Source organism: Hirundo rustica, chromosome 6 (assembly GCF_015227805.2).
Source record: "Hirundo rustica isolate bHirRus1 chromosome 6, bHirRus1.pri.v3, whole genome shotgun sequence".
In the NCBI taxonomy this organism is placed as follows: domain Eukaryota; kingdom Metazoa; phylum Chordata; class Aves; order Passeriformes; family Hirundinidae; genus Hirundo; species Hirundo rustica.
In genome coordinates, this window is record NC_053455.1 from 38,952,382 (window position 1) to 38,980,279 (window position 27,898).

General features: G+C 46.7%; 2 protein-coding genes across 3 annotated transcripts; both read left to right on the forward strand.

Annotated features, from left to right (window-relative positions):
• Window positions 1–523: 523 nt before the first annotated feature.
• SLC35C1 (solute carrier family 35 member C1) lies at window positions 524–3,961 on the forward strand. The gene is made up of 2 exons (XM_040068583.1): window positions 524–1,067; window positions 2,805–3,961. Exons 1-2 carry the CDS (start codon window positions 524–526, stop codon window positions 3,362–3,364), a joined length of 1,104 nt encoding a protein of 367 aa, XP_039924517.1. The 3' UTR covers window positions 3,365–3,961.
• Window positions 3,962–5,129: 1,168 nt separating this feature from the next.
• Window positions 5,130–27,728, forward strand: CRY2 (cryptochrome circadian regulator 2). 2 transcript variants are annotated; one of them, XM_040068584.2, is made up of 12 exons: window positions 5,130–5,349; window positions 7,915–8,023; window positions 11,552–11,694; window positions 18,605–18,789; window positions 20,096–20,184; window positions 21,249–21,389; window positions 21,889–22,200; window positions 23,258–23,409; window positions 23,536–23,738; window positions 24,211–24,300; window positions 24,810–24,951; window positions 25,443–27,728. In XM_040068584.2, exons 1-11 carry the CDS (start codon window positions 5,159–5,161, stop codon window positions 24,947–24,949), a joined length of 1,755 nt encoding a protein of 584 aa, XP_039924518.1. In that variant the 5' UTR covers window positions 5,130–5,158; the 3' UTR covers window positions 24,950–24,951; window positions 25,443–27,728. The 2 variants fall into 2 exon arrangements, with proteins under 2 accessions (XP_039924518.1, XP_039924519.1); XM_040068585.1 differs by having other exon boundaries at window positions 5,152–5,349; window positions 24,813–24,951.
• The last annotated feature ends 170 nt before the right edge of the window (window positions 27,729–27,898 follow it).

Genomic DNA, 27,898 nt, shown 5'->3' on the forward strand with positions numbered 1-27,898 from the left:
TCCCCTTTCTTCTTGATTCGGCCTGGAAGTATACGTAGGTCAATCAAAGAGCATCCTTTCTCAAGTTTGGGGTTTTTTTGTTTGGTTGGTTGGTTTTGGTGGTGGGTTGTGGGGGGTTTTTTTGGTTTTTTTTTTGTTTGTTTGTTTTTTGTTTTTGTTTTTTTTTGTTTTGTGTGGGTTTTTTTTTTTTTTTTTTTGTTTTGTTTTGGGGGTTTTTTTGTTTTTTTTTTTTTTTTTAATAAACGTCATATTTCGCAACAGCCGCGCCGGCCCCGCCGCGCTTCCCCGGGGCGGAGCGGGCGGCGGGGGCCGGGCCGGGCCTTCCCCCGACATGGCGCCGCGGCCGGGGCGGCGCCGAGCGGCGCCCGCGGGCCGTGAATAAAGGGCGGCGGGCGGGGCCGCGGCGCTCCGGGACGCGCGGGGCCGGCGGCGCAGGCGGGTGAGCGGGGCCGGCGGCGAGAGGAGTGGAGAGGAGGCGGGGGCCGGCGGCCGTCGCTGGCGGCCCGGCCCGGCCCGGCTCGCCATGAGCAGAGCGCAGCTGACGCGGACGGGGATCCTGCGGATGGCGCTGGGCGGCGGCGGCGCCGACCCGCTGCTGCCGGCGGAGGGCGGCGGGGGCCGGCGGGCGCCCTTCCTGCTGCGGGCGCTGCGCATCGCCGTGGTGGTCTGCCTCTACTGGTTCACGTCCATCGCCATGGTCTTCCTCAACAAGTACCTGCTGGATAGCCCCTCGCTGCGCCTCGACGCCCCTCTCTTCGTCACCTTCTTCCAGTGCGCCCTGACGGCCGCCCTCTGCCTGGGCCTCAGCCTGGGGGCGGCCTGCGGGCCCCCCTGCGCCGGCCTGCCCACCCTCCGCCTCGACCCCAAGGTGTCCCGCAGCGTCCTGCCCCTCTCCGCCGTCTTCATCGGCATGGTCACCTCTAACAACCTCTGCCTCAAGCATGTCGGCGTGGCCTTCTACAACGTGGGGCGCTCCCTCACCACCGTATTCAACGTGCTGCTCTCCTACCTCCTCCTCAAGCAGACCACCTCCCTCTATGCCCTTCTGGCCTGCGGAGTCATCATAGGTGAGGGGGAGCAGGAAGGGCTGCACCCGTCCGACAGCCAGCCCCGGAGAGGCGGTGGTGAGGTGTCATTCCCTTGGGAAGTCATCCCCACCTGCATAGCATCTGCTTGGTGAGGTGGGGTAGCTCAGGGATCGTGCCTTGCTCTGTCTCTGGCAACCAAATTTCTATGTCCAGAGGATACAGGTAACTTGTTAAGAGGAGAAATTGCTCTCATTTGACATAGCTCCCTTTGAGCACTAAAGCCTATCTATCCTCTAAAGAAGTTTAACTTGCCTTATGTTTTGGTTTCTTCCCCCTGTACAGGCTGTAAAATAGCAGATGGCTTTCTCCCTGTTCCCAAGTCCTTGTTGATTATTAACTTTGGTAACAATGACATTTATGTCAGCACCACTGGGACCGTACAATAAAGCCGGCCAATTAGTTTTTACAGAAGGCTGAATGCACGTGATAAAGGGTTAGCTGATCAAGCCAAGCGTAATACACTACCAGAAGATCTGGTTGTGTGGCTGGGATGTAGGGCAAGGCATTGAGTGGCTTAAGAGGAATGCTTTATAAGTCATCCTTTCCAAAAGCAAAGTAATCCCAAGAGCTCCCTTCCACTGAAGGGCCACTTGGATGCCAAGAATGGTGAACTGTTGATTGCAGTCTGGTTCCAGGCGTGCATGTGTTCACTTAGTGTTAGACAGGTGGATGGAATCAGATGAAAATAAGAGAATCTCATCTCCGCGGAAGAGGTGAAGAGGAACAGAGCTACTGTATTTTCTACAAGTGATACAAGCAATTGCCTTCAACTAATCTTTTGTTCAGGCATTGCCCAGGAGTGTGGTGCCTGGCAGCCTGACAAGGTTTCTCTGAGATGAAGACTCTGTCCTCCTGGCTCCATCACCTTTTGCCATGAGAGCATTGCCTGTGTGCCTATAGCAGCATAGCCAGGCATCCTCTGTGGCCTGACACAAAGCCCCTCCTCTCTGTGCATTGAACCCATTTGTATCTGGGCTTAGTTTCAAGCATGTTAGGTGCTTTGCAGGCAACTTCCCAGACAACCTTCAACAAGAAGCAGCTAATGAAAGTGTGATGCAATGCTCCTTCAGTAGCTCATTTCCCTTTTATATTTTGCTTATGAGATGGATGGGAAGAGGTCTGCCTCTCTGCTCTGGAGATGCAAAGCCTGTAGCTCCTGCTTTGGAAGCGCTTAGACAGTGCTTTGCCTATCAAAGCCTAGCATGAAGATACTGCATGCAGTTTCTGCCTCTTGATTTTTTTATCATGCTTAATATTACATCCATGTTTTTACTGTCTTTCCATCTTTGGCCTATCTTTTCCATCCTGTTAACAGTAGAGAAAAGTCTATAAATTTGGGTTTTTCCCCAAACTTTGAAGAATATTTTTCTACTTGTTTGTCAGTTTTCAGCCTTTTCAATTAAAAAAAAGTCTCCTGAAAACTACCTAGATGCAAAGACTAGCTGGAATAGTAGATTCTGAGCTAGTGTTGCCTGCTCAGTGTGGGAATTAATTCCTCTGAGGCTGAATTACCTGCACAGTGAATTTCCTGCACTCCCAAAATAAGTCTTTCCAGGACACTAGTCATGACATTTTGTGGGTTCACTTAACAGAAGGGGGAAGCCCTTAAGCCTGTCTCTTGTTGTTGTTCATGATAAAGTAAATGATGAATTTTTGGCTGTATGTTTTGATCCTTTCAGCAGTTGTTCAGATGATGCCTGATTTGTTTGGTTGCAGGTGGCTTCTGGCTGGGTGTTGACCAGGAAGGAGCTGAGGGCACTCTGTCATGGACAGGTATATTCTTTGGGATCTTAGCAAGCCTTTGTGTCTCTCTCAATGCCATCTACACCAAGAAGGTGCTGCCTGTTGTGGATGGTAGCATCTGGCGCCTGACCTTCTACAACAACGTCAACGCCTGCGTCCTGTTCTTCCCCCTCATGGTGCTGCTGGGCGAGTTCCGCACCCTCTACCACTTTGACAAGCTGGGGAGCCCTGGTTTCTGGGGTGTGATGACCCTGGGGGGAGTGTTTGGCTTTGCCATTGGGTATGTGACTGGACTTCAGATTAAGTTCACAAGCCCGCTCACCCACAACGTGTCTGGGACCGCCAAGGCCTGTGCGCAAACAGTGCTGGCTGTTATCTACTTTGAGGAGACAAAGAGCTTCTTGTGGTGGACGAGTAACTTGATGGTTCTGGGGGGCTCCTTTGCATACACGTGGGTGAAAGGACTGGAGATGAGAAAGGTGCAAGAGGATCCTAATGTCAAAAGCGGTGAAAGAAATGAGACTGGTGTGTAGGCGGCTCCTGCACCTCTATTTTTGGGCCTGGGGGGGATAACCTTTGGTGCTCCTTTCCTCCTGGGGAAAAGAAGAGCAAGAAGCAGGAAAAAGTGCATCTGCAAAGTGTATGGGGAATTGTGTCAGGAACCAGAGCCAAAGACCTGACTGGATCACGTTCTATTTCACCCTGTGTCAGCTGGGGAGAGCATGTGTTTTAGAGATCAACTGGGGTTTTTTTTGTGATTGTTTTTTAAAATGGATGTTGTTATTTACCTAATCTGGGAAATTTACATCTTGGGGGGCATAGGGGGGATGGGCTCATATCAGACAAAGACTGGAATGGGAGCTTTGTGTAGTTAGGGATCTAGAATTAACTGAATGAATGCAATCTGAAGTTATAAAATCCTGCACCTGCAGGTAAGGAAGAGGCAAGTAGCCAGACTGTTTGGGTTAGACTTCAGTAAACTGTTCTGCTGTATAAGGTTTTTGCAACAGACATTCTTCCTGTTGCCCCATTCAGTGCAGAGGATGGAAATTCTCTTCCTTCTGGCTATGTACAAGTCTAAGCAACAGCAGTGCCTCCAAAACGCCTTTCCAAAGAGTCAGTATCACATCCTTCTGAGTTTTTTACCTGTGTTGCTTTACACCTGGTTTCTCAGTTTGAGGAAGCATGCTAAGACTCAGGAATTAAACTCCTCATTGTCTCTGCACTGTGTCCAGTGAGGGAGAGCATGCTCGCTCCAGTGGCCTTTCTTGTGGAGGAGTGAGCTTGGCCTCTGTGTCACTCCATGACAGGCAGGAGCGGAAAAGTTACTCTGAAACACTCGCTGCTCCAGGGTGGGGATCCCAGTTCATGGAGAGTTTGCAACGCTTCTCTTTACTCTTTGTAGGGGGTAGGTTTGTATTGAAAATGGGGTTGTTACCCACTCCCTTGTTTCAGGGGACTTGTTCCATATTTACTCTGTAGCTCCTCTAGTGCTTGCAGTTTGCCTTTTGATTTGTTCCTTTTAGATACCCCCCCACGGCCAGCTCAGTGAATCCCTCAATGCAATGAGTTTTCTCAACTGCATCAATCCCATTGCTTGGAACTTGCTGCTGAACAGATCTGCAGAAATCTCTGCCCAACCCATCCCACCCCCTCCCATCTGGTTCTATGCAGTAGAGTATGTCTGTGCTGCAGTTTCTGATTCCTGGGGTCAGCAGCAACATCCTCAGGTGAGCTGTGATGTTGCATCAGCTTTCTAAATCCCTTTAAGCCTTTTAAACATAGTTAAAAACCATGGTGATGCTGAGCAGTCCATGCCTTTGCTTCATATGCTGCTCTGTGGATCCTGCGTGATGTACCATGCTCCGTGAGTGATGTCTGGCCACACCTGCCGAAGAACACTCCATTTCTGTCCACAGTATGTTCCTGTTGAACTTGAGGGGGTGGAGGGGGCTCCTGCTCCAGGTTTCATGGCCACAGGTACCTTTTCCAGGCAGCCAGCCATTTGGGGTCCTTGACCATTTTTTGTTGTGTTTTCTTTTCTTACTGGAAAGGGAGATTTTTAACGTTGGCCTGTAAGGGCCAACCCTGCTGACTAAATTCGGGGGTCGCTCTCTGGCTCTCCGTTGGTGGCAGCGACATTTCCGGGGCGGTTTCCGGCGGCGCCACCTCGCAGGCGACAGCTGCGGCCTCGGCCGCTGGGGGGCAGCGCAGCGTCCCCGGCGCTCCGCGCGCCGCTCGCCCCGCCCCTCCGCGCTGATTGGCTGTCGCCGCGTGCGCCTGTCACGCGGCGGGGCGGGGCGGGGGCCGCGGGTCGGGCAGCGGCGATGGCGGCGGCGGCCGCGCTGGGCCCGGCGCCGGCCCTGTGCCGCTCCGTGCACTGGTTCCGCCGCGGACTGCGGCTCCACGACAACCCGGCGCTGCAGGAAGCGCTGCGGGACGCCACGTCCCTCCGCTGCATCTATATCCTGGACCCCTGGTTCGCCGCCTCCTCCGCCGTGGGCATCAACCGCTGGCGGTGAGTGGCACCGGGCCTGCGGGCCGCGGGCGGGACCGTGCGGGACGAGGAGGCTCCCGCGGCAGCGGGGCGCTCTGGGCGCGGTGTGGGCCGTGTCGCTCAGGCCGCAGTAGCACACGCTTCCGTGTCGGGCCCGCTTACTGCTCCAGGCCCTCCCGCCGGAGAGCGGCTGTGCCTTGTCCGCTTGGCCTCGGCGCGGTTTTCTCCGCCGTGCCGCCTGACTGTGTGGGAGGATGCTTTCAACTTTATGTAACGTCATTAGACTTTATCAGTGAGGCGGGTGTATGAGAGCAGCAACCGATGGACATTCAGCTTTGGGAAACCCTTTTCCCTGAATTTAGATACGAGGGCGAAGAATCGTCAGCTCCGTGGCTGCACCACGCCTCCCCTCTGCCCTTGGGCTGCCGGGCGCGCGTAGGCATGTGCGCACGCAGCTCCCTTCCTCCCTTCGCTCAGATTTTTTACGGAAATACACACCGGCCACTGCTGAGAAGCTAAAGATGAAGCTGTACGGGCTTTTCCTCATCTCTGCAAATGGAAAAATGTACACCATGAGTCATGTCTGTGCAAAGATCAAGACCTCATCTACCTGCAGCCAGTAACATTACATAATGCTGTTGTGTCAGGTCTCAGCAACCTAAATGTTTGGAACCCCAATCCAGATGGGGATTCTCCTGGTCAAGACTCCCTTGCAAACAAGCGAAGCAGATCTCCCACTGCCCCCTCAGAGGAAGTCGATAGACAACCACCTGGCTAAGGATGCTTTGAGAGCTCTTGGATATGTTCACGTGGCCGTGCACTAGGGAAACTAGTTGTAATTGATTGCCTCTGCTGTGCGCCGTAGCTTCATCTCAAGGAATGGCATTGTATGGGTCATAACTATATGTTCTAGAATCGCTCAGCAGAGGATGGCTTAAAAATTGTAAATGTGCAGAAGTTACTTCAGTGTAAGCATTCACAATGCAGAAAATTGTGAATTCTGTTACAGCAGTCTGAATTCATCTTTTCATAGACCAGACTATCTACAGGTAGCAGCAGACAGAAATGCCTTTCACGTGCTGCTGTTGTTGCTGATTATCCTCATATGGGAGAACCAAAGTGGTGCCACAACAGATTAATTCCTGATCTGTTTAATCCCTGTTTGTTTCCACCAACGTTAAGAAGGGAGGGAAACAGAGAGGAGTCTTCTTTATGTTGTAATCGTGGCATACATGAGCCAGCAAAGTTCTTAAAAATAATGTTTTCTTGGAGGTGTGGAACTACTGTAGATGTCAGAACCAAGCACCACTGGCTGTTAGGCAAAAAGCATATTAGCAAGTTACTTATGTTGGCCAGAGTTCCATTCATTCCCATTGTGAGCCTTGGCTTTGTTTTGTTAATTTTTAACCCAAATATTTGTATTCAGAGTTCTGTTTTTCAAAGACAAATGCTTATGTTTTACCTAGTTCTCACAAATTTATCATGTTGAAAATCCCTTGCTATTTAACTGTACAGCGTGTGTGAGCCGTGTAGGACTAACGCTTGTTAAAATTTTTGCAACACTTGGGACAGTTGATGCTCGTACTTAATAAATGGAAAGTGGGCCGGGCTCAGGGAGTGGTTTGTTTAGGTTACCTGGACCTGGTTCAGGTGTTCTCCTTTGTGATAGAGTGCCCTTCTTTCTGTGAACCCTGCACCCTTTTCCCCCTCCAGAAATGCAGAGTGAACTTGGTCTGTCTGGAAGCTCACAGTTCACATTATGGGCAGTGCAGCTGAGGAGAGAGAAGTTGCCACTTTGTATTGCAGTTGTGGCTTGGCTTCCTTAGCTGTGGGTGGTCTTGCTTCTGGTAGATCACAGTTCAGAATGGGCATTGGGGTTAGAGGGAAAGGTAAGGCTTGGCAGGCTCACTTACAAAGGATTGTGTGTTTACCAGCTCTGCCAGGTGCTGAGAAGACAGTAGAGTTTTTAAACTGGTGTCTTTTGCAGAGGTGAACAAGACAAGGTATTCAAAGTACAGATGGTTCTTGCTTCAGGAGATCTTGGTGCTCAATCTTGTGCTACTGACAAGCTAGGACAGCGCATTTCTCTGCTCTGACATGGTGTACTTTCAAACCTGCACAATTCTTGCAGTATTTCATTACTTTCCTTAGAATAATGTGTCTAAATGTTTCTGCTGCATATGCAAAATCCCTCTCTGCCCTGAAACCTGTGAAAAAATGTACAGTAGGGAATTATGTGATTTATGCTTTTCTCCATGTAATGCGGAGAGAAGAGTTGACAAGGCTGTTCTCCCATCTCTGAGGGAGAATGTGGGAAGTGGTTTGCAGTAAGAAAATCCTGGAAACCTCTTGGATCTGGGCAAGCACAAATTGTGTATGAGTGAATGGGATCTGGCTGATGCTGCAATCTCATAAAAGTTGTTAGACAGGCCAGAGATAAATATGAATTCTTGTTTTCTGGTTCTTGTCCAAATTTCCAGTTTGATTTGGTGATGCAGGTTTGCTGGAGTTCCATGCAAATTCTCATTTGCCTTTTAGCTGTAACCCATCTGACTGACACTCACTGCTGTTGTTTCTTCTCTGCAGATTTCTTCTCCAGTCCCTGGAAGATCTGGACAACAGTTTAAGGAAACTGAATTCCCGCTTGTTTGTTGTGCGAGGGCAGCCAACAGATGTCTTCCCAAGACTCTTCAAAGTAAGAGAATAATTGTTTGGAGCATAATGAAGGAAAATTGATGACCTGGTGTTAAACTTGCTTTCACTCCCTAATAATTGGTGATTTCCCTCGGCATCTCTTTAGTTATAACTAGTTCTTCACTATAACAAACTTTGCTCCTTAATTGCAACTAACTAACTCCTATCTATAAAGGGCAGCTTGGGAGCCAGATCCGCACCTGAACTCAGACTGGCAGAGAAATGTACTTGTAGGGTGTAACCTAGTATCAGGGTCAGCTCAAGCTTCTCTTTTTGGGTGGTGGTCTTGAACTTTGTTTCTCTAAGTCACCTCTCACAGGGCTGCTCTGTGACGCACAGACCCTTTGTTGAGAGCTTCTTCCCTAGTGGTTGTTTGCTTACTGCAGTTTTTACTTAGCAAGACTACTGTGACCATAGGCCTTCACAGACAACAGAAGAAAGTACACTGATCTGTATATTAATTGCAAATAGGATTTTGGTTTAAAATTCCAAAATTCAGCAGCTTTTATGTTAGCTGACCTTCGTTTTCTTTTTCTGTTCAAGACTGCAGTTTAGTCATCAGCAGCAGGACGGATATAGCTTGGGTCCAAGCATCCTGCTGATGTACTGTTTAGGATGTGGAATATGCCGTTACCTTGGTGATCAATAATGTATTAGTGGGGTACATTTCTAAAGTGATATGTCAGTGCTGCAGATGTCAGGGCTAACAAGAGCATCTCCTTCAATATCACGGTTTCTCATACAGTATCGTTCTTTTCCATCCTACTCTAAGATTGTATTTCCCAATGTCTTTGAACCTTTTTGACAATATCTTTGATAGTGTTACAAAACTGAATGAAAAAAAATGGCTCCCAATAGCCATGAGTATGAGTTGGGGGTGTCATGAGAGGCTGTGCCTTACATATGGTTGACAGAAATAGTGTCCCCCAAATCCTACTGTAGACCAGCTGCCAAGAAGGAGAGGTAAACTTAAATCTGTACCCTCCTTCTGTAAATGGTTCTGATGTGTATTTTTTGAGGAGTGCAGTTAGTATTGGGGAGAGGAACTGGGCTGTGCAGATGAGAAGGGGCACTGATACTTATTTTGGCTTCTGCATCTTAACACATGACACAAACTATGTGCTGCTTTTAGCTTTTTCAGAGTCTAGATTATTTTTATCTTTTGATCTCCAAATAAGTTCCAGCTAATAGTAGTTCATGCTCCCTTTAGTTTAGGGTATTCACAGGGTAATTAAAACTTTATCGGTGAAAAATGCCCGCTTTGGTTAAAGAACAAAATAAAGTTGGCAGTCTGAAGTTTGGAGAGATTGATTGTGTAATCAGCCAGAACTGCATTTTGCTGCAGTCTATTTTGTCTGGGCGGGTGAGTTGATGAATATCTCAGTGTGCTGTAACAGAGCTGAAAAAAGTGGAGGGAATTTTATGCTATTACATGGTAAGTATATAGGTTTGGTAGGGATTGAGGCCTCTCCAGAGCTGCTACACTGAGTTAGCAGCAGCTCATGCCTTGCTGTCAGCTTTTGTGGAGAGGAGAGTTATGTCACATTTGCTACTGCAATACTTAGACCTAATGTAATTTCTGCTCTCACTGCCAGTAGCTGAGCTATGTTGTCACTAACAGTCCCTGCAAAAGCACTCCTGTGCATGGATACCATGACAAATGTACTCGTTACCAATGTGTTAACCTTCGCAGAAGTTTTTTCTCACTTCTTCCGAATAAATGTCTCTAGTTTTACCTCTTCTGTAAAAGTGCGTTGTTTGTTCACTGAAGTGTTCTCACAATCCCTCTGATATTTTTTCCCCCTACAATTTTTCTTTGCTCTAGGTTAGATAGTAAGAGGCAAGTTGTCAGTCATGACTTTTCTTTTGTATATCTGCAACAATTTACGGTCATACAGGTAACAGGTTTTCTGCTTGGTTGTGCTTCCCGTGTACTGCTGCATCACATAGAGCAGTGGCCTTCTCAAAACTATAGGAAATACATGAATTTAAAGTGTTGGATGCTTACCTAAAATCCCTGTAAGCCTTGATGGTTTTTATTCCATTCTCTCATGGTAGTAATGTGTATTCTTTGGGATCAAATCCATCTTTTCTAAGCCCTCCAGTTGATGCTGGCTTTCTTCTAGAAGAAAGCAAAGTTTAAAATGAAGCTGTTAAATCATGTAGGAGCAGGGCAGGGCCCGGAATGTGTCTGTCTGACCCTTGCTCTGAGTTTTGGATGCTGTCATGTTCTTACTTTGAAAAATGGGTGGAGGATCTCTGTAAGATGTACATTCATTGGTACATAACTGGTTAATTTCTCTGTCCTTCCTAAAATTAATTTTAGGGCTGAATCTGCAAGTTTAGAAATGTAGGTAGCTTGTACAGTTGTTTTCTGCTTCTAAATCCCCTTCCCCATCTTTGGCATTATTTTTAATCGTCTTCAGGGAGCCAATCACATTTGTTCTTCGTGCTTTGCTTGTGTTTCGCAGGTAGAAAAGTCTCCTGTATATACAAGGGTGATTTAGACTGTCTCAATAGGGGAATGTGGTTCTTAGTTGTGTGTGGGTTTTTTTAAATGTCTGTAGATTTCTGGTTGTGTTTGCTGAACAAATCTGTGGGCTGCTGCTCTGCTTGATGGATGTCTTGTGAGGGTCGCTGTGGAAACCATTAAACCTCTTCTCATAGGATTCATTTTCTGGGGGAAAAAAAATAGGCCATAGTCTTTGAGAACAATCTGTGCTCTAGAAAGGCCTGGAAGAGGCTGAGTGCTCTTCCATAAGGCCTATGCCATGTAATTTGTGAGGGATCTGTTAAAGGTATGAAGATCAGAATAAGTGCATGGCTTGACTAGGGGGGTTGGAACTAGGTGATCTCTAAGGTTCCTTCCAGCCCCAACCATTCTATAATTCTACAATTCTGAAATAACTCCAAAGAGGCAGGACTTTAAATCTGCATTGCGGTATCATATTCTACTGTGCACACCAGAAATGTTCACTCAGTTGTGTCCTACGTCCTGCAATTTCCTGTTTCTTTCTGTTTGGGTTGGACATTGATTTCCTATTGTGTGATGTCTTTAAAGAGACATCAGGAAAAATTTAGAATGTATTGGTTTTACTTAATGTTGTCGCATAAGAACATGGGGGGTTGAGCAGAACTTCTGTTGAAAGAGTTTTCTGTGATGCTTTTTCTGCAGATGCTGGAAGAGGATAGTAAGGTTACTCCAGGACAACATGTGCAACAAAACGTGGTATTGGTAGGCTCAGGGACTGAGCTGAAACCTAAGAACAGTAACAGATGAGAACTGAACCTCCACTGATGTGTTTTAAAACTGACATCTACAAATTTGCATAGCAGATGCGATGTTTGCTAGAGCTGATAAAATTGTTGCTTCTTTGGTTATCTCAAATCCGGATTGCTGTTCCTCACAGCAACGTTCTCAAAGCTTCCAGAACTTTAAACTGCTCAGGAATTCTGAATCTTCATTTGTAATTGTGCTGGTTAGAAATAGTTTTCTGTTTGACAGCTGGGCATATTGTTTTTCTTGCAGGAATGGGGAGTCACTCGTCTCACCTTTGAGTATGACTCGGAGCCGTTTGGAAAGGAGAGGGATGCAGCTATCATCAAACTGGCCAAGGAGGCTGGTGTGGAGGTGGTGATAGAGAACTCCCACACCCTCTATGACCTGGACAGGTACGGGCAGAGAAGGGGCAGGGGTGCTGTCTAGGCTAGGCTGGGATTGTCGTGTCTGCAAAGACTTCAGTCTCTTCCATTACAGTGATCACTGTCATGCTGAGTGAGCCTATAAGGATTACTCTGCACGCTCCACTGTTGATTAGAACACGTCAAAGTGCTCACAGTGACGTGAATGTACAGAAAGGTGTTGTCTCAAGCTTATTAAACTCTGTACTTGAGTGTCATTTAATTTGCTCAGCTATGTCCTATTGATTGCTCTCCTTGAGCATGTCCTCAGTGTATGGACTGCTTTGTTTTGGCTTCACTGTAATAAAGGTAGTTGAGCTGTTGTCTCAAACAGGTTACGAAAGCAGGGCTTTTAACGGACAGCTGGAGGAAGTAAAGCAAGGTAGATTGGGACAAACTTTCCTTTTTCTAAAATCTGAATGCTTTGACTTTGTTGTGTGTTTATTGTGTTTGTTGTTTGGATTATGAGTTTTATTTACTTATATGTATAATCTTTCTATATATATGTGATTTTAAATGGTGGTGAGTCTTTCAGCTAAGACTCTAGGGTATGCTCGACTTCAAAGTCAGTACAGCGTTTCAGTACTATTCTTACAGGTTGCTTGCTTTTTTTTCTTTCCCCCTTTTTTCCTCTTTTCTTTCTGATGTGACTTGGGCCAGTAATGTTGAATGTAGATTTTCTCCTATGAATATTTAACATCCATCATTTCCTATGGGAAGGAGCATTGCAGTTAGAACATATTGTGTGGAAATGTTTGTCTCTGGAGTGAGGAGGATTCTAGAACCTGTCTCATGAACAGGTGCTGCTTTCTAGTTCTGCATTGGAAGACCATGTTTATTACCAATGTTTATTACATCTTCACCCCTCCAATGTCAATGGCCATCACATTCTCCTTCATGTCATTTATGTCTTTTCCAAAGCGGAGAGTTTCAGGTGGAATCTGTTCTAAAGCGGAGAGTTTCAGGTGGAATCTGTTCTAAATCTCTTGTAAGTTTTATCACTTTTCTTTGCATTTTTGAGGTGTATTTGTATTTCTAGAGGTGGAGAGCAGTGGTGAAAATGACAACTAGTGTGCAAAATGTAGAAGCAACATGGGTTTTTAGAATGCTATAATGTGTCCTATCTTTTCCTAACAGTCAGTAGCATTATTTCTGCTTTTTCTGAGTGCTGCTAAACATTAAACTGATGTCTCAGAGCTTCCTTCCAGAATGGTCATAGCTATTTGAGAAGCTGCTACTGTATAGATAAGTTTAGGATTGCATAGCTATGCATATAGACAAACAACATGACCAATACTGCAATTTCATCTGATATTTTTGGCAGCTGGTTATGTGGTATATAGGGAAATTTTTAAGTTGCCTTCTATCTTTAGATATCCCAAATAGCTTATTGCATCAGTAAACATTATCATCATGCTCTTTCTTGTCCCTTCCCAGATATTTTGTAAAATATATTGAGCAGCAGAAGCCCTAGCTCAGCTCTGTGTAGGACTTCTCTTCCCGTTGGAAAAACAGATTCCTTCTCTAATTCTGTATATCAAAGAATTTTCTGTCAGCATGGATCTCTCCTTTATTGCAAATTATTGTGGTTTCTTAATTTATTTCAGTGAGGGATCTAGTCAGATGGCTTCTCAAAATTCATGTAGTATATATCAAGTAAATCTCCCTTGCCCCAGGTTCAAATGTCTAATAGATTTTCAGGCACAACTTCCCTTTTACCAAGGCCAAATTAACCCTCAAGCATATTACATGTATCCTTGTATTCACTGTTTCCCATTAGTATTTTCTACCCATCTGGCTAATGCTCATACCAGTCTTCATTTGTCCCTCTGATGCCCCTGAAATGCTTTTAAAATCTGGAGTTGTATTTACTTTTTTTTTTCCCCTCATAGTATTTGGACAGTTTCATATTACATGCAGCAGCTATTAGTTTGTGTATTTCATTACATCCTTTACAATTTCTGGGTGAATATTTGGTGGCCCTGACAAGCTTTTCAAGCATAGCATTGTTTTGCGGCACTTTTTCCTGGTCTCCCAATCTGTCACAGCATCTGATACATTTTCTTAAAAAAAAACCAAAAAACCAAGAGTCACAACTTGCCTGGATTAGTCCATAGTGAATATACCCACAAAAATATATGCAGGGGTTTTCTTATGCTGTTACAGTGTCTCCTTTCTTTAATGAGTTCATCACCTCTTCGCCCTATAAATATCTAAACGGGATGTTTTTATTTTTTTTTTTTCACTACTTACACTTTTTCCAAAAGGTTTCTCAAACTTTCATTTAGATGAGGAGGTGCAAGAAGGCTGTGGTTTTTAATTTAACTTACCAAAGTTTGGTGAGTTTCTATCATTGTCTTCATATTTCCAAAAGATTCTGCCTCTGTTGTCTTAGCTGATGCTATTCTTTAATTGTTTTGACTCTTGTGATCTTTCTAAAATACTTTTTTACATCTGTATAGTATTATTGCTCCTGGAACAGCGTTAAATTGATGCATGCCAAAGTCACAGAGCAGGCAAGTGATAACTAACATTTTCAGCTATACCTTAGCACTAAGACTAAATCATGAAGTGACACTCTGTGTAGGTTCTTGATTTCTTGTTCCATGGAGCAGTCATTTATGGCAACTAGAAAACTGGGTTTTGGCAGGTGATGGGATGTGATAGATACCCAATCTGTGTGGGTGTACTTGAAGTCTTCAGTTACTTTGACATTTTTTGGCATCTCTGAGATTTCTCAGCAGGTGGTAATACAGTTCTAATACTGTATTTCTCCTGGAAGTTCCAGAATATCTCTCCCACCAATTGTGTTACCCTGTCTTCTAACTCCCAGTATGTGTTGTCCCTCTGCTCAACCTAATGTTTTTTCTGCATAGTTAACAGGTGGTAATAATACCTGGTGGTGGCATTGTACTTCTCATCTTTCTTTAACCATGTTTCTGACAAGATTGTCAGCCTGGTTTCAAACAATTTAGACTAAACTTTCGCTCCTACGTAAATGAATCCAGCACTTCTCTTGTCCCCTGCAATGTATTCCTGCTACCACCTCCACCAGCTCCTTTTAAACATTTGCCAAGAGCCTGTTCAGTTAACTTGTGAATTTGACCAGTTTTACCTAGTAGGAAGATGACAATGTGCCCCTTGTTGGCACTGCCAGCATAGCTGTGTGATTATCAGAGCATCTTTCACCTCTTCTTCCCCAAAACAAGGAGGGGGTATAGAAAATGAACATCAGTGCTGGAAAATACTCAGAAGAAAATCTGGGAATTCCCAGTCAAGATTAGCAATGTTCACATTGTAGAAGTCAGACAGAAAAAATAATCTCTTGGGTATCAGCTTAGCCTGCTTATAAGCCTTTACGTGACAACGATTGTCTGACAACTTCCAGATGACAGGTTGTTTTGTCTCTTCCCTGCATCTGCCTGTTTTCTCCTCCTTAGAATCTAAATCCTTTGTAGTGTATTTACCGATGGTCAGCACTGTAGTTTCTGTAATCCCACGCAGGCTGGGTTGTTCAGAGGGAGTGGTTTATGTCAGAAGAGAACACTGTGATCTTGTGTCTTTGTAGCACGCATCAGGATCAGCTTTTTGTCAAATACCCTAGCCTAAGGCTGAAATGACAGTAGAATGTGTTCTCATATGAGCACATACTAACTTAAAGGAACCAAGCATGGTGAAGCATCCATGCCTTGGTGCTTCTGCAGTTCAGTACACTATGCCAAAAAAGGTGGGTTATTTCTAATAAGGTTTACTCAAACTTCTGTCTGCCACATCTTGCTGTCCTCTCCTGTCTTGCATGGTGCTCTGGTATCAGATGTTTTCCCCCTTTGCAGATACCCAGCCTGTCACCAAGTCACTTTTTCATCTCTCACCTTCTCAGTATGTATTTCTGTGGAAGCTGAATTGTTTGTTCTTCGTTCAGCATCTGTTGGATGGACAGATCAGTTGGTTCTCTCTCCATCTCCTCTCTGAATCTGTATAAATACCCCTTGTTCTATGTACACAGAGCCCTCCATGAGCTCTCTGGAGAGGGGATTTGGATCAGAGCAATTGCATAAGCTGGCAAGGCCAGCGGAACAGTCCGCATGAATTGGTACTGGGGTGCGTTGGGCAGCCTGCACGCCGAGTGCTGGCAGCCAGCTCTTCCTCCCGCAAGGAAGCGGAGGAGCACATTCACTCCCTTGCCAGAACCCAGCCTTGTCATTTGCAAGTGAGCTGAGGTGTCAGGTATTTGAGGCCAGCAGCTTTCCTAAGCTCATTAGGCATCCTGCAGGGGCACTGCTGTGGAGATGATTCAGAAAGTGACACCTGTGAGGGCGTGCATTTGAGTCTGCAGACACTCTGCTGTCACAGGTGACTGACTGTAGGATACTTTATAATCATAGCAGTGCTAGAATTTTTTGGTCAGGTTTGGGTTGCCTGCTTTCCTGAGGTGAAGTGTGACTGATGGTGAAACCTTCATAGACCTTCATAACTTCTGGTGTCGAGGTACTACTGTCAGATAGTGCTGGGCAGCATACTGCTGGTTTGGTAGCACAGCCAGCTTACGGTGTGCCCACTAACTAATGTTAGGTTCGGTGTGATGAGTACAGTGATTCTCTGTTCTGCGTCAAGAAAACTAGAACAACTGCCACATGTGGCAAATTGGACTGGGGGAGATGGATGAAGCAGGGGTATTAAATCCTGGGTATGGAACTCCCTTTCTTTGTTATTGAAAGTCCTGTGAAAGTGTATGGCCTGGGTTGGAAGGTCAGTATGATGAAGGAAAGGACTCCTGCTTGGGGAGCTTCCTGCACAATTTTTTGTACAGAAGGCTGAACAGTACTACAATAGCCAGTAAGTGTAGTATAATATCCCATATTGTGCAATAGCCCATATTCAATACTTCTTTTCCTGCCAGCATTGTGAAAGGTCCAGATTTAGTGCATAATGCCAGTGTCAGGTGCTGTGAAATGTGCAAGTTGTCCTAGTCCTATCTTAGAATATTTGTGTCCCAGATCCAATAACTCTTTAGGAATTCAGGAGCTATACTAGGTAACTTTACTCATAATTACATCCTTGAGGATTTCAGGTGCAGACACTGGCATCCATCTGCTAGTCACAGTGATTTGCTCCGAATAGCTAGCTGTCCACAGAAGTTTTAGCTGTGGATCTTGTACAATGGTGGGGATCTCTGGCTGAACTGCAGCTTTAGCAGGACTGAAAAAAGAGGCCGTGTGAAAGAAGTGGCTTCCCTGCCCCCATCCCAAGCACCTCAGGGCAAACAGGGTGCAGGCTAGTCACGTTTTCTCGTCCAAGCTCTGAATTCCTATGGAAACAAGTGAACCTCTCTCTCTAGAGTGCTGTAACTGGAAATGCCTCACTTCTCATCCAGTGGAAACACTGACTTTCTGGGGATCTTTAGCTGGTCTTGTTTGGGGACCCACAGAGCAGCCACAGAGAATAGAGTGGTGGGTAGTATTCATGAGTTCTGTCATATCTTGCCATCTGTGGGATGGAACATGGAGACAGACAGCAAAAAAGTGTATGCAGGAAAGCGGAGGAGATGCGCTCTGGTGCGGTGATGCAGGATAGAACGTGTTGTCTGTAAGGCAACGTCTGTCTCTGTGTATGTGTGTCAGAGTGCTGTGCCCACACCGTGGCACTGAGAATCTACAGTACTTTGCACTCTGTGCACATCCCGGTGGCCCTCCCTCCCTCCCTGCCCTGTTGGTTAATGTCTTTACTTCCCAGTATTTACAACTTAAAAGCAGAAAACCAGGAGGGAACCGCAGGAGCCTTCGTTTTTAATCTGTTGGACCGTGCTGCCCGTGGGGCAGGCCCCGCTGCCCTCGGCCGGGGCGTGTGTGAGGGCTGTGTCCCGGTGCGGCGGGAGGCCGGCTCAGCGCGGAGCGGGCGTGCGGCAGCGCCCGGCGCCGGCGTGTCGCTCCGCCCCGCCACACGTGCGGCCCCGGGGGACGGGCGGGCACATGGCGCCCGCCGGAACGCTCGGCTTTCAGCCCGGCCCCTTGCGTAAGCTGGTGATTGTAATGGGAGGGGAAGGCCGCTGTGCTGCTGCTCCTGTGTGAGCTGTGGGGTTGCCTGCCTCCGCTTTATGTAATGCCGGCGATCCCTGTGCGGTCGGCTTTGCTGTTAACTCCTTCCACTCCTGCAGGAGAGGGGTTAAAATGGCACCTTTCAGCCTGGGGAAGTTTACCTTGCCCAGGGGGCTTCTCAAAGCTCTGTCCCAGGAAAAATAAGACGCAGGTTGTGGATGCTTGGTGAAGTAGAGGAACAGGGAACCTTGACTTTTTCCATAGTGTGATCTGACACAGGTCATGAGACAGGGCTGCTCGTGACCTTATGGCATGGAGGAGGATAGTGATCTCTCCAATCACAGGGAGAGAGGAATGATGCAAACTGGGATTTGTCTCATCCAAGATAGGTGGAGGAGGAGTCACTAACAGGCTAAGTCTTGTGTGTCAGTCAAGAAGGCAGTAAGGTCAGAATCAGGTTAGGATATCACAAGGTGTCAGGGGAACAGATGCATGTCTAGGATTTGGCACCTTGGGGAGACAGGCAGTAATCAGATAGAGATTTCATACAGGGGTCTGATGAGGAGCTCTGGGATAGTTGTGATGCTCAGCTTGATTCAGCTGGAGCTGTTTTGGGTAGTTGTTTTTTTCATGTGGAGATGAGGAAGTATGTGATGTTTTGTCTTCTGATGTATTTTAGGGTTTTGTTTGGTTTTAGTATCCCTTGGAGGGATGCATCAAGTGAATTGTAGGTTTGTAAGGATTTCTGTATCCAGAGTGAAAGGCTATCCTGAGCAGAGATAGCAGGGTCCAGTTTGGATGTCATTTCCTTGTGTCTTCTGTGGTAGTGAGGCTGTGTTGTTTCACCTTGTTTATTTTATCTCCAGAATAATTGAGCTGAATGGCCACAAGCCACCCCTCACCTACAAGCGCTTCCAGGCCATCATTAGCCGTATGGAGCTCCCAAAGAAGCCAGTGAGCACTGTAATAAGTCAGCAGATGGAAACATGTAAAGTGGACATCCAGGAAAACCATGATGATGTCTATGGGGTCCCATCCCTGGAAGAGCTGGGTATGTGTCAAGAGTGAAGGCAAGGACTACTGCCAGCTGAAACAGGATCTAGTAGAACTGTTTCCAGTGGCTGGCACGTGTTCTCACCTGACATGGGCTGCCTCTAGCCATAGAATGGCCTGATTTTTTCAGCAAGTGCCAGACCTTGTGATAAACACTCTGGTGTCCCTTGCACTGCTGTTGATGCCTGGCATCCCCTTTAGCATTGATTGCTCTGAAGTGCTCTGTATCTGTCCTTGTGTTCTGTGCTGTACTGAGCATGTAACCCCACTGTACTAGGATCTCGTGTCCTCACCAGGTGCTTTCCTCCTACCGCAGTCTCAGGCGCCTTGTGTAACAGACCTAAGTGTGTACCAGGTTTGGGTAATCTCATTCAGTTATTGCCAAGAGGCATCAATTTGGGTACTTAGCAAGATAAAAGATATTACTAAAATTCCTTTCACTCGTCCTGCTGTGCCTTACAGTCCTGTAAGACTTGAAGAAGGAGAAGGGATAGCTGAGGTGTGAGGAATGCAAGACCTACATCAGCGAAGTGAATCTAAATGCAAGGGAAGAAAGGACTAATGCAGAATACTGTGTGTCTGTGACTGGAGGCTCCATACCAGCTTTATAGGAAGTATCTCCTGGTACCTTGAGGCATAATTTCAACAGTTGTGTAAAAGCATTGAGCTTTACAACAGGAGTATCCTAAGGGCGGCAGTCCTGCATGGATCTACTTTCTTTATTGTCTGGCCAAATGTGAGACTGCCTGTAACTTTACACTGCTCTGCTTGCTGCCAGGGGAGGCTCCTCTGTCTGCCCAGAGCAGTGCAGGGAGACTGCATTATTGCTTCCCCCTTTGCAATGGTTCTTTTGCACTAACCCAGTGCCTTCCCCAGTACCAGCCTTGGCAGAATAGGAGCCTCACCAGGAGCAGCTGTGCTATCTAGTGAGATGCTGATGTTGATGGCAAGGTGTTTTGTAAGGCAGAGCTGTGGAGCAGATGTTTCATTGCCAGCTGCTCTGGCCTTTGGAGCAGAGCCCTGTGGGTAGTGCTGACGCACCAGAGAATGCTGGCTGTGAGCAGTGGGGAAAGTTGCCATAAGGCTGCCTGAAGCATTGCAGGGAGAGGCCCTTGAAGTGCAGTGTCATGAGCAGGCTCTTCCCATATCCTACATGATTTGCCTGCTGTACAAGGATTAGACCAGGGAGTAAGCCATGTTAGGCAATTGTAGTATGTACTGTCTTGCTGTTGTTAATGCATAGTCCCATATCTGTGCCCTTTGTCTAGGCACGGCTTGAAACCTTACAAAGTTCTTTCTCTCAGGCTTTCCTACAGATGGTCTTGCCCCTGCAGTTTGGCAAGGAGGGGAGACAGAAGCTCTGGCACGGCTGGATAAACACTTGGAAAGAAAGGTAACACGTTATTTAAGTGGCAATTCCTGCAGACTGTGCCTCCAAATGAAAAATGTAGTGTTGCCCATTACCACATTCCCTGCTCTTCTTAGCAGTGACCGTAGCATTCACCTCTGGAAAGGAGCATATGCTATTGTTGGAGTACTCCTGTGATCTTAGATTTTGTGTGGAGCAGGGAGCTCATGGGCTTCCTCAGGTCCAAAAGTTTAGAGCAGTATATTATTTATGCTGCTGTTTGAAGCACATTGGACTCTTTTCCGTTTTTCTACTTCTCAGTTTCCTTTAGAGGAGTGCAAACTTGGAAATTCTCCTGTTAAGTTGTTCAGTCCGTGCTGCACACCGCACACCATCTCTTTTTACCTTTACCTGAGGTATTAGTGCAATTACGTTTTTATAAAAAAAATGCCTTCCCTTATTCCATCAGCTTCTTAGTAGGTTGTCTCACTGGCTGGTGTTCCTTGAGCCCTTTGTTGAAATAATCAGATTTCTTTCAGTGGGGCTGGTGTTCTTGATCATAGCGCACAAGGCAAGCAATTTCAAAGTAATGAAAAGTGACCCAGCTGCCAAAGTGTTTCTCAATTTTAACCATTTTGTACTTTTTTAATGCTGGGTGGCTTGATGTCAATTATGGAAATCAAAGCATAAATACTTATGCTGGAGAGGGAATAAATAATCAACATAATGCTCCACAAAGGGGTCAGAATTTCCCTAGTTTTCTTGTTCAGTGTGTGAAGTATGATAGCCATACCTGGACATAAGCAGCTGTGTTAGCTTGTATCCCTAGGAACTCTCAGGGTTGTTAGCTCCTGTATGCAAAGCAAATTAATCCACTTGGGCAAAATAACTGACTGGTTTAAATCCTGGAGCAAAGGTTTTGCATTTCTTGAATGGGGTGTGGGTGTTGGGATTGCCTGCTGGAGATCTCTCCCAGCTGTGCTTGGAAGTAAATAGAAGAGACTGTGCTCCCAGATATGAGTGGCCTCACCACCTGCGGAGAGGTTTGCATTTAGCAGTGTACCACAAATACAAGGGGGTTTTGGCTCATTTCTCCTGAATCTGTCTAGGCATGGGTTGCAAATTACGAAAGACCAAGGATGAATGCCAATTCCTTGCTGGCCAGCCCTACAGGACTCAGTCCCTACCTGCGTTTTGGCTGCTTGTCCTGCCGCTTATTTTACTATCGTCTCTGGGAGCTGTATAAGAAGGTAAGACTAAGGGTTCACCTGGAGGGCAGGTGGGGTATGAGCATATTTAGCATGATGCTGGTTGCCAGACAGTGTGCCAGAATTGGTGCAAAACATACAGTTGCCTCCCTAACGTTTGATTGTCGGGCTGAGCTTGTTGCTACTACAAGAGGAAGCTTTTGGGTAAGAAAGTAATTCTCCTGTATGTATGCACACAGGCCTTAAATCTGGTGGGACCTTGTTCTCCAGTCTGGACTTCTGTGCTACGAGCCATGTAGAGCATTTTTCTCTTAGTTTTACATCATTCCAGTCACTTGTCATAGTACTGAGTAAACCTGTGTCAGTGCTCTGAGTTTACCATCTGGGCTTTCTGACAAGGGGTGATCTGGCGTTGAGCTCCTTTATGGCAGTGGTCAGTAGCTGGCTTGGGAAATGTGTGTAAGTGCGTGGGTGCCTCACAGCTCAGGTCCATGAAGCTAGTCTTTGTGTGCTTGTGAACACCCGTGTTCCCTTTCCACAGGTGAAGCGGAACAGCACACCCCCCCTCTCTCTGTATGGACAGCTTCTGTGGCGGGAGTTCTTCTACACTGCAGCCACCAACAACCCAAAGTTCGATCGCATGGAGGGGAATCCCATCTGCATACAAATCCCCTGGGACAGGAACCCTGAAGCCTTGGCAAAGTGGGCAGAGGGCAAGACAGGCTTCCCTTGGATCGATGCAATCATGACCCAACTGAGACAAGAAGGGTGGATCCATCATCTGGCCAGGCACGCAGTGGCCTGCTTCCTGACCAGGGGTGACCTCTGGATCAGCTGGGAGTCAGGAGTCAGGGTGAGTCCTGGCATTTTCAGATATTTACAGAAGGCCATAAGGAAAACAGAGTCTCCCTGGTACTTGCTGCAAGGATGGGCACACAGGTATGGCTTTTGCTGCATGTGTAAAAGGTGCATGGAAGAGAGGATTTGCTAGCAGTCTCTTGGCCAGCCAACAGCCTGACTTCTTTCTGCCTTCTACTGCAAGGCTCTGACTATATCACAAGCCTCAAGTAACGATAACTAAATATGTTTGGGATCCACTGGTAAATACAGATGAGGGTTTTGGGGGGCCTTTTAGTTTTGGGGGGGTTTTTTGTAAAAATCCTCTCAGCCCACCTGTTTTCTTTGGGAGTTCGATGTCATTTCTTAACTGGACCTTTTTCCTCCTTATAAAATCCATCACCGTGCTGGTCAGGGAGTGCTCTATGACTGTGAAATCTGAGTCTAGAGTCTCTCAAGGAAAGAGGTAAAAGACCCTCCTCTTGGACCAGCTGAAAGGACAGACAGGTGCACGTACCCAGTGTACATACTGCCTTACACAAAAAGCGGAGGCAGAGGCATCTGGTCACAAAGCTGACAAAGAGCATAATTGAAAGTGCTGCCTAAACTGCGGCATCCGTGCGTGTATGTGAGTGAGTTACTGCTGAAACCTTTCTGCCTCTCCGTGGTAGTGTGCTCTGGAATCTTCAGAGGGTTCTTCCTTCATACTTTGGTGCACGTTCTTCTGTGCGGCATCCTCTCCTTCACAAGGCAGGTTCTTTACGCTTGTTATGCCTGCCAGGCTAGGATCAATACCCAAAGCTTGCTGCAACACTAGGTAGTGATTTAGTCTGTAGCTGCTTGCGAGATAAGCCAGCACTTTATCAGTGTGAGCAGACCTTGCCTTCCTAAGTGAAAGTGTCAGGAAGTGAGATGCATGGCCCAGCCAACTGACTTCAGCCAGCAGATCACCTCAGTGCTGCTGCCCTGTTCTCATAGCTCTGTACCTGCCATTTGAAATAGCATCTTGGGTCCTGCTGCCACAAAGTCCTGCCCAGGGAAGGTCTCAGTGCCTTTTCCTCCAATTGCTGCAGGTGTTTGACGAACTGTTGCTGGATGCAGATTTCAGCGTGAACGCAGGCAGCTGGATGTGGCTCTCGTGCAGCGCATTCTTCCAACAGTTCTTCCACTGTTACTGTCCTGTGGGCTTTGGACGTCGCACAGACCCCAGTGGTGACTATGTGAAGTAAGTGATATTCCTGGAGCTAATCTTTGTTTCTGGATCTGTAAGCTGAAGTCAGTCAGTGGCTCACAGGTGCACGGCACATTCTGTGCATCGTGCGTGCTACACTGCTTTTTACTTGTGCTGCAGGAGGTATCTGCCCAAACTAAAGGGTTTCCCCTCACGATATATCTATGAACCATGGAATGCCCCAGAGTCTGTGCAGAAGGCAGCCAAGTGCATCATTGGGGTCGACTACCCCAAACCCATGGTGAACCACGCAGAGACCAGCCGACTGAACATCGAGCGCATGAAGCAGATCTACCAGCAGCTGTCACGCTATAGGGGCCTCTGTAAGTACCAGCAATTGCAAAAGTTTGTGCCTTTAATAGCAGATAAAATGCTGGGAGAAAAGGTCATGATTTAAAATAGGTATTACTTGTCTCTCTGTCCTGTCCTTGCAAGAGGAAGCAGTGCCTGCCAAACCTGCTCAGTTGGTTTCCAGGGGAGCCCCATTATGTTCTCAGACAGCTAAGAGTGGAGTTTGTTTAGGTCTAAGAGCTGCTGATGCCGTGGCACCATCCATACACCACCAGTGGTCCATTCTTCACTTTGTAAGAAAACCTCAGCAGTGTATTCTAAATAAATTTACTGCTGGATCACGGTGTTTGTCTGCAGTCAGCACTGGGTCAGTGCAACTCTGAACTCCTCCAGCTTTGGGATATGGATGTGCTGGTTGGTGATCACGAAGGTATTTCTGTGAAAAGCTTCTCCCAGCCCAGGTGTGTTTTGTTTCTTAACTGAGGTCCTCTTGCCGTTCTCTAGGTTTGCTGGCATCCGTCCCTTCATGTGTGGAAGATCTCAGTGGCCCGGTCACAGACTCTGCTTCAGGGCAGGGCTGCAGCACCAGTACAGGTGAGGTGGAGCTAATCTGTGTGGTTTTGATTTTCATGTCACTTTAAAGGTTATAGGCAGGAGAGGATCTTTTTCTAATAAGAAGAGGGTGTGTAGCTAGGAAAACATACATTGTGTTCGCATCCCTTTACGCTTTCTTTGGAATCCCCAGTGAGCCTTCCATTCTTAAAGGGCTGAAGAGTTAAGAGTTCATTAATGTGAATCTTTTATTGCCTGTATGGGATCATAGGCAGCCACTTGAGGGAGATGTGCAGCTCAGTGTAGGGTTAATCACGTAAAATTAAGCTGTCTTCTGTCAGAGGAGGATACTTTTGTGCTTGTTCTGGGTGACTTAATTCTGTTTTTAACAAAGATTTTTTGGTAAAAGTTTTCAGGGAGGCTGTGACTAAATGTCTCTGTGCTTGTGCAGTCTTCATTCTCCCAGCTCTGTGGCAGGTTAGGCCAACGTATACTTGCGAGGCCACCTAAATGCAGAGGAACTGTTGCAGTGACTCTTCTTCTCTCTACAGCAGTGAGGCTGTCTCAAGCAGAGCAGGCTTCTCCAAAGCGCAAGCACGAGGGAGCAGAAGAGCCGTGCCCTGAAGAACTGTACAAACGAGCCAAAGTGACAGGTCTCCCCGCTTCAGAGATCCCTGGAAAGAGTTTGTGATTGTGAGTAGTTCTAGTGTGATCTGGCTTAAACTACCTGGTTCTAGAAGCTAACAAGGCTCAATCCTTCCTCCCACCACTTTAATGAACAAAATGGACTTCCTTGTGGAGGGATGTGTAAGGCTCCCAAGTGTAATTCCACAGCCCGGAAAGAGGGCAGTGGTCTGCCTGCCAGTTGTTTGGATTTTACTAACTCACTGTTAGCTCCCTTGGCCAGTGGAGAGCAGTGCCCTGCTGCTGGAGCTGTCACAGAGCACAGCTGGTGGTGCATTTGCTCTTGTGAGGCTGCTTCTCCTTCCACAGAGCGGGCTCACAGTCAGGTTTTCCCATCTGGTGAGGGTATGGGCTAGAGCAGGAGAGGAGAGCAAGCAGGTCAGTCATCTGCCTGCAATGCTCCAGATCCCAGGAGGGAGGGAGCTGGTCACATGTTCTGCCAGCTTTTCAGTATGACAGGGGAGGTCAAGGCAAATTCTCTCTTTTACTTTCTCCTACAGCCAGCGACAAGCGCCTTGCAAGTGAAGAGGGAGAATGCTGAAGAGGTCACCAGAAGAGTAGGAACTGCTGTCACAGAGGGACTGGAACTTGTGATCTGCAACAGAAAATCCAGGGTCTCATATAACTGTGTAATTCCAATAGCTGCCACAGAAGGGCACTGTGTTACTCGTGCTTGGGAATATTTGGCTTTCTGGTCTCCAGGGAGCCAAATACATCTTTTCTCAGCCATGCCCAAAATCTGCCCATGTTAAGAAGGGCACGAACGTTCTGTCAACTTGCTCACTCCCAGGTGTATCTTTCTTTTCTGACAATGGCTCAGTGCACATGACTTGATGCATTGATGTAGAAATCAGCATCCGCACATCTCAGAAACAGTGAACATCCTTTCTCATCAGTAGTACTTGGTAGTGATGTATGCTGATTAATTCAGATTATAGTAGGAGTTAAGAAGGAAGCTGCTACAATGTCAAAAATAGAGTACCCATCCTACAAGAGAACAGGGAAAACTTGGTATTTCTTTCATTAGGCTAGGCTGGTGAGGAAGGAAACGCTTTCTGAGTAAATCAAGGTAATGCTTATGTGGGAGAGAAACAAAATGAAGGTCAGCTGTAGCACAAGAACAGATACATTTGAGAGGCACTTAAAACTTTCCCTGCAAAAGAACCTTGCCACTGCGAGGTGAGCTGTAATGCTGTTGCCTGGAATGGGCAGCTTCAGAGCTGTTTGACAGAGGAACTCTCTACAACTCCCTGAAAGGAGGTTGTAGCCAGGTGGGGATTGGCCTTTTTTCCCAGGCAACCAGTGATAGGACAAGAAGACACAGTGTTAAGCTGCACTGGGAGAAGTTAAGGCTCGACATTAAGAAAAAGTTCTTCATGGAAAGAATGGTTGGGCATTGTAACGGGCTTTCCAGGGAGGTGGTGGAGTCACCATCCCGGGGAGTAGTTAAAGAAAAGATTGGATGTGGTACTCAGTGCCATGGTCTAGTTGACATGGATGTTAAGTCATAGGTTGGACTCAATGATCTCAATAGCCTTTTCCAACCTAGTTGATTCTGTGACTCTGAGAAGGAGGAATTCTTCAGAGAATAAAATCATGCCTTGATATGAGCAAAGCAGTATCTCAGAATAGATCTGATCCAAGTAATAAGGAAGCTACACCTGGGCCCAGCACTCTACAGCATTTCCTTCCCTGAGTGAGGGCTCTCAAATGGAGCCTGTGTCTGGTGTGTAGCCTGTGCAGTGCCTCATACTGATAGAGGATGTTTTACACATCAGCCCCTTGAAGTGAGTCTTCCTCAGGCTCAGAGTGCAGTGTCCATTCTGTTTGCTCTTTTCTGTATTGGCATCTGTGTTTTGAATTTCCACACGGTAAACTCCTGTACCTGCCCACTGCTCCTCCTTGCCACTTGCATTCACGCTGGTGCTTTGTAGCCTAGCAAGGTGATTGTGAAGCTTTCCTGGCTCTTGACCGTACACTCCTTGCTGAGTCCTGTTACTTGTCAGGTCAGCACAGAGCTGACAGAGCGCCTCTGCCTGCCACTAAAGAGCGCAAGGGAGGGTAGTACTGCAGAAGATTCTCTCCCATGGCTGTTTCCAAGAGGAATTCGATTGAGTAGCTTGTCCCGTGCAGTGGGCTGCTGTTGGCACTGTTTTCATTTGCTGTCCAAAACCTTTCATCCCTGCCTGACCCAGATGGTGTGGGGCTATATGTGAGCTTATGCAACTAACTGCTTGGGGAGTACAGGAGTTCTCTCCCGCTGGGATAATCAGATTCGGTTTTGGAGCCTATGTTTGAACCCAGAGCAACAGGGCTGCAAATAGAAACTAAGTCAAATGTACCTGAGAAACCTGAAGTGGTTGAATTGACTCTGTGAATAAATTTAATGAGTAGCTGAATAACCTTTCCTTCCCGTTCCCCGGGGCATTGATCTTACCTTCTTTTTCTGCAGAGAATCCACTGGGCAGACTGAACAGGTAAATAGTCACTTTTCCTAACCTTACTTTCTTCTAAACTACTATTCATAGTCTGCCTGGTGGATAACCCAGTCAGGTCTTGTCCCCTTCAGTCTGACCCAGCTGTTACTCCCATCGTCTTGGGGGTAAAAAGTTAAAAAGAAAAAGAGATACTCCCCTACCCCTGTCTTCTGGTGCAGAGAGAAGAAAGGGGAAAAACATGCACTTTGTTCACATAGGTTACAGAAATTGCGACTTCTGTCATTTGGAGAGTTTCATGCTTAGACAATGGTCTGTAAATACAACTTTTTATAAATGTCTTTAACCCTCTTTTTGCTGTCATCCAGATTATTTCACTTGGTAAATGGAGTTTTTGGGGCTGGATCTGTGGGGGTAAGGAGTCAAAGGGAGGGGAGGCTATAGCTCCTAAGTGATCTAGAAGGCTTTGTGGAGGTGGGGGGGATGACATTTGCAAGGTTTCTGTCAGTACCTGGGATATG

Bases quoted from the DNA above. Each gene is read 5' to 3' on its own strand.
- SLC35C1 (XM_040068583.1), top strand. From the start codon at position 524: ATGAGCAGAGCGCAGCTGACGCGGACGGGGATCCTGCGGATGGCGCTG. The intron at 1,068-2,804 runs GTGAGGGGGAGC...GTTTGGTTGCAG, and splicing joins GGCCTGCGGAGTCATCATAG to GTGGCTTCTGGCTGGGTGTT.
- CRY2 (XM_040068584.2), top strand. From the start codon at position 5,159: ATGGCGGCGGCGGCCGCGCTGGGCCCGGCGCCGGCCCTGTGCCGCTCC. The intron at 8,024-11,551 runs GTAAGAGAATAA...TTTTTCTTGCAG, and splicing joins TCTTCCCAAGACTCTTCAAA to GAATGGGGAGTCACTCGTCT. The intron at 23,739-24,210 runs GTAAGTACCAGC...GCCGTTCTCTAG, and splicing joins GTCACGCTATAGGGGCCTCT to GTTTGCTGGCATCCGTCCCT.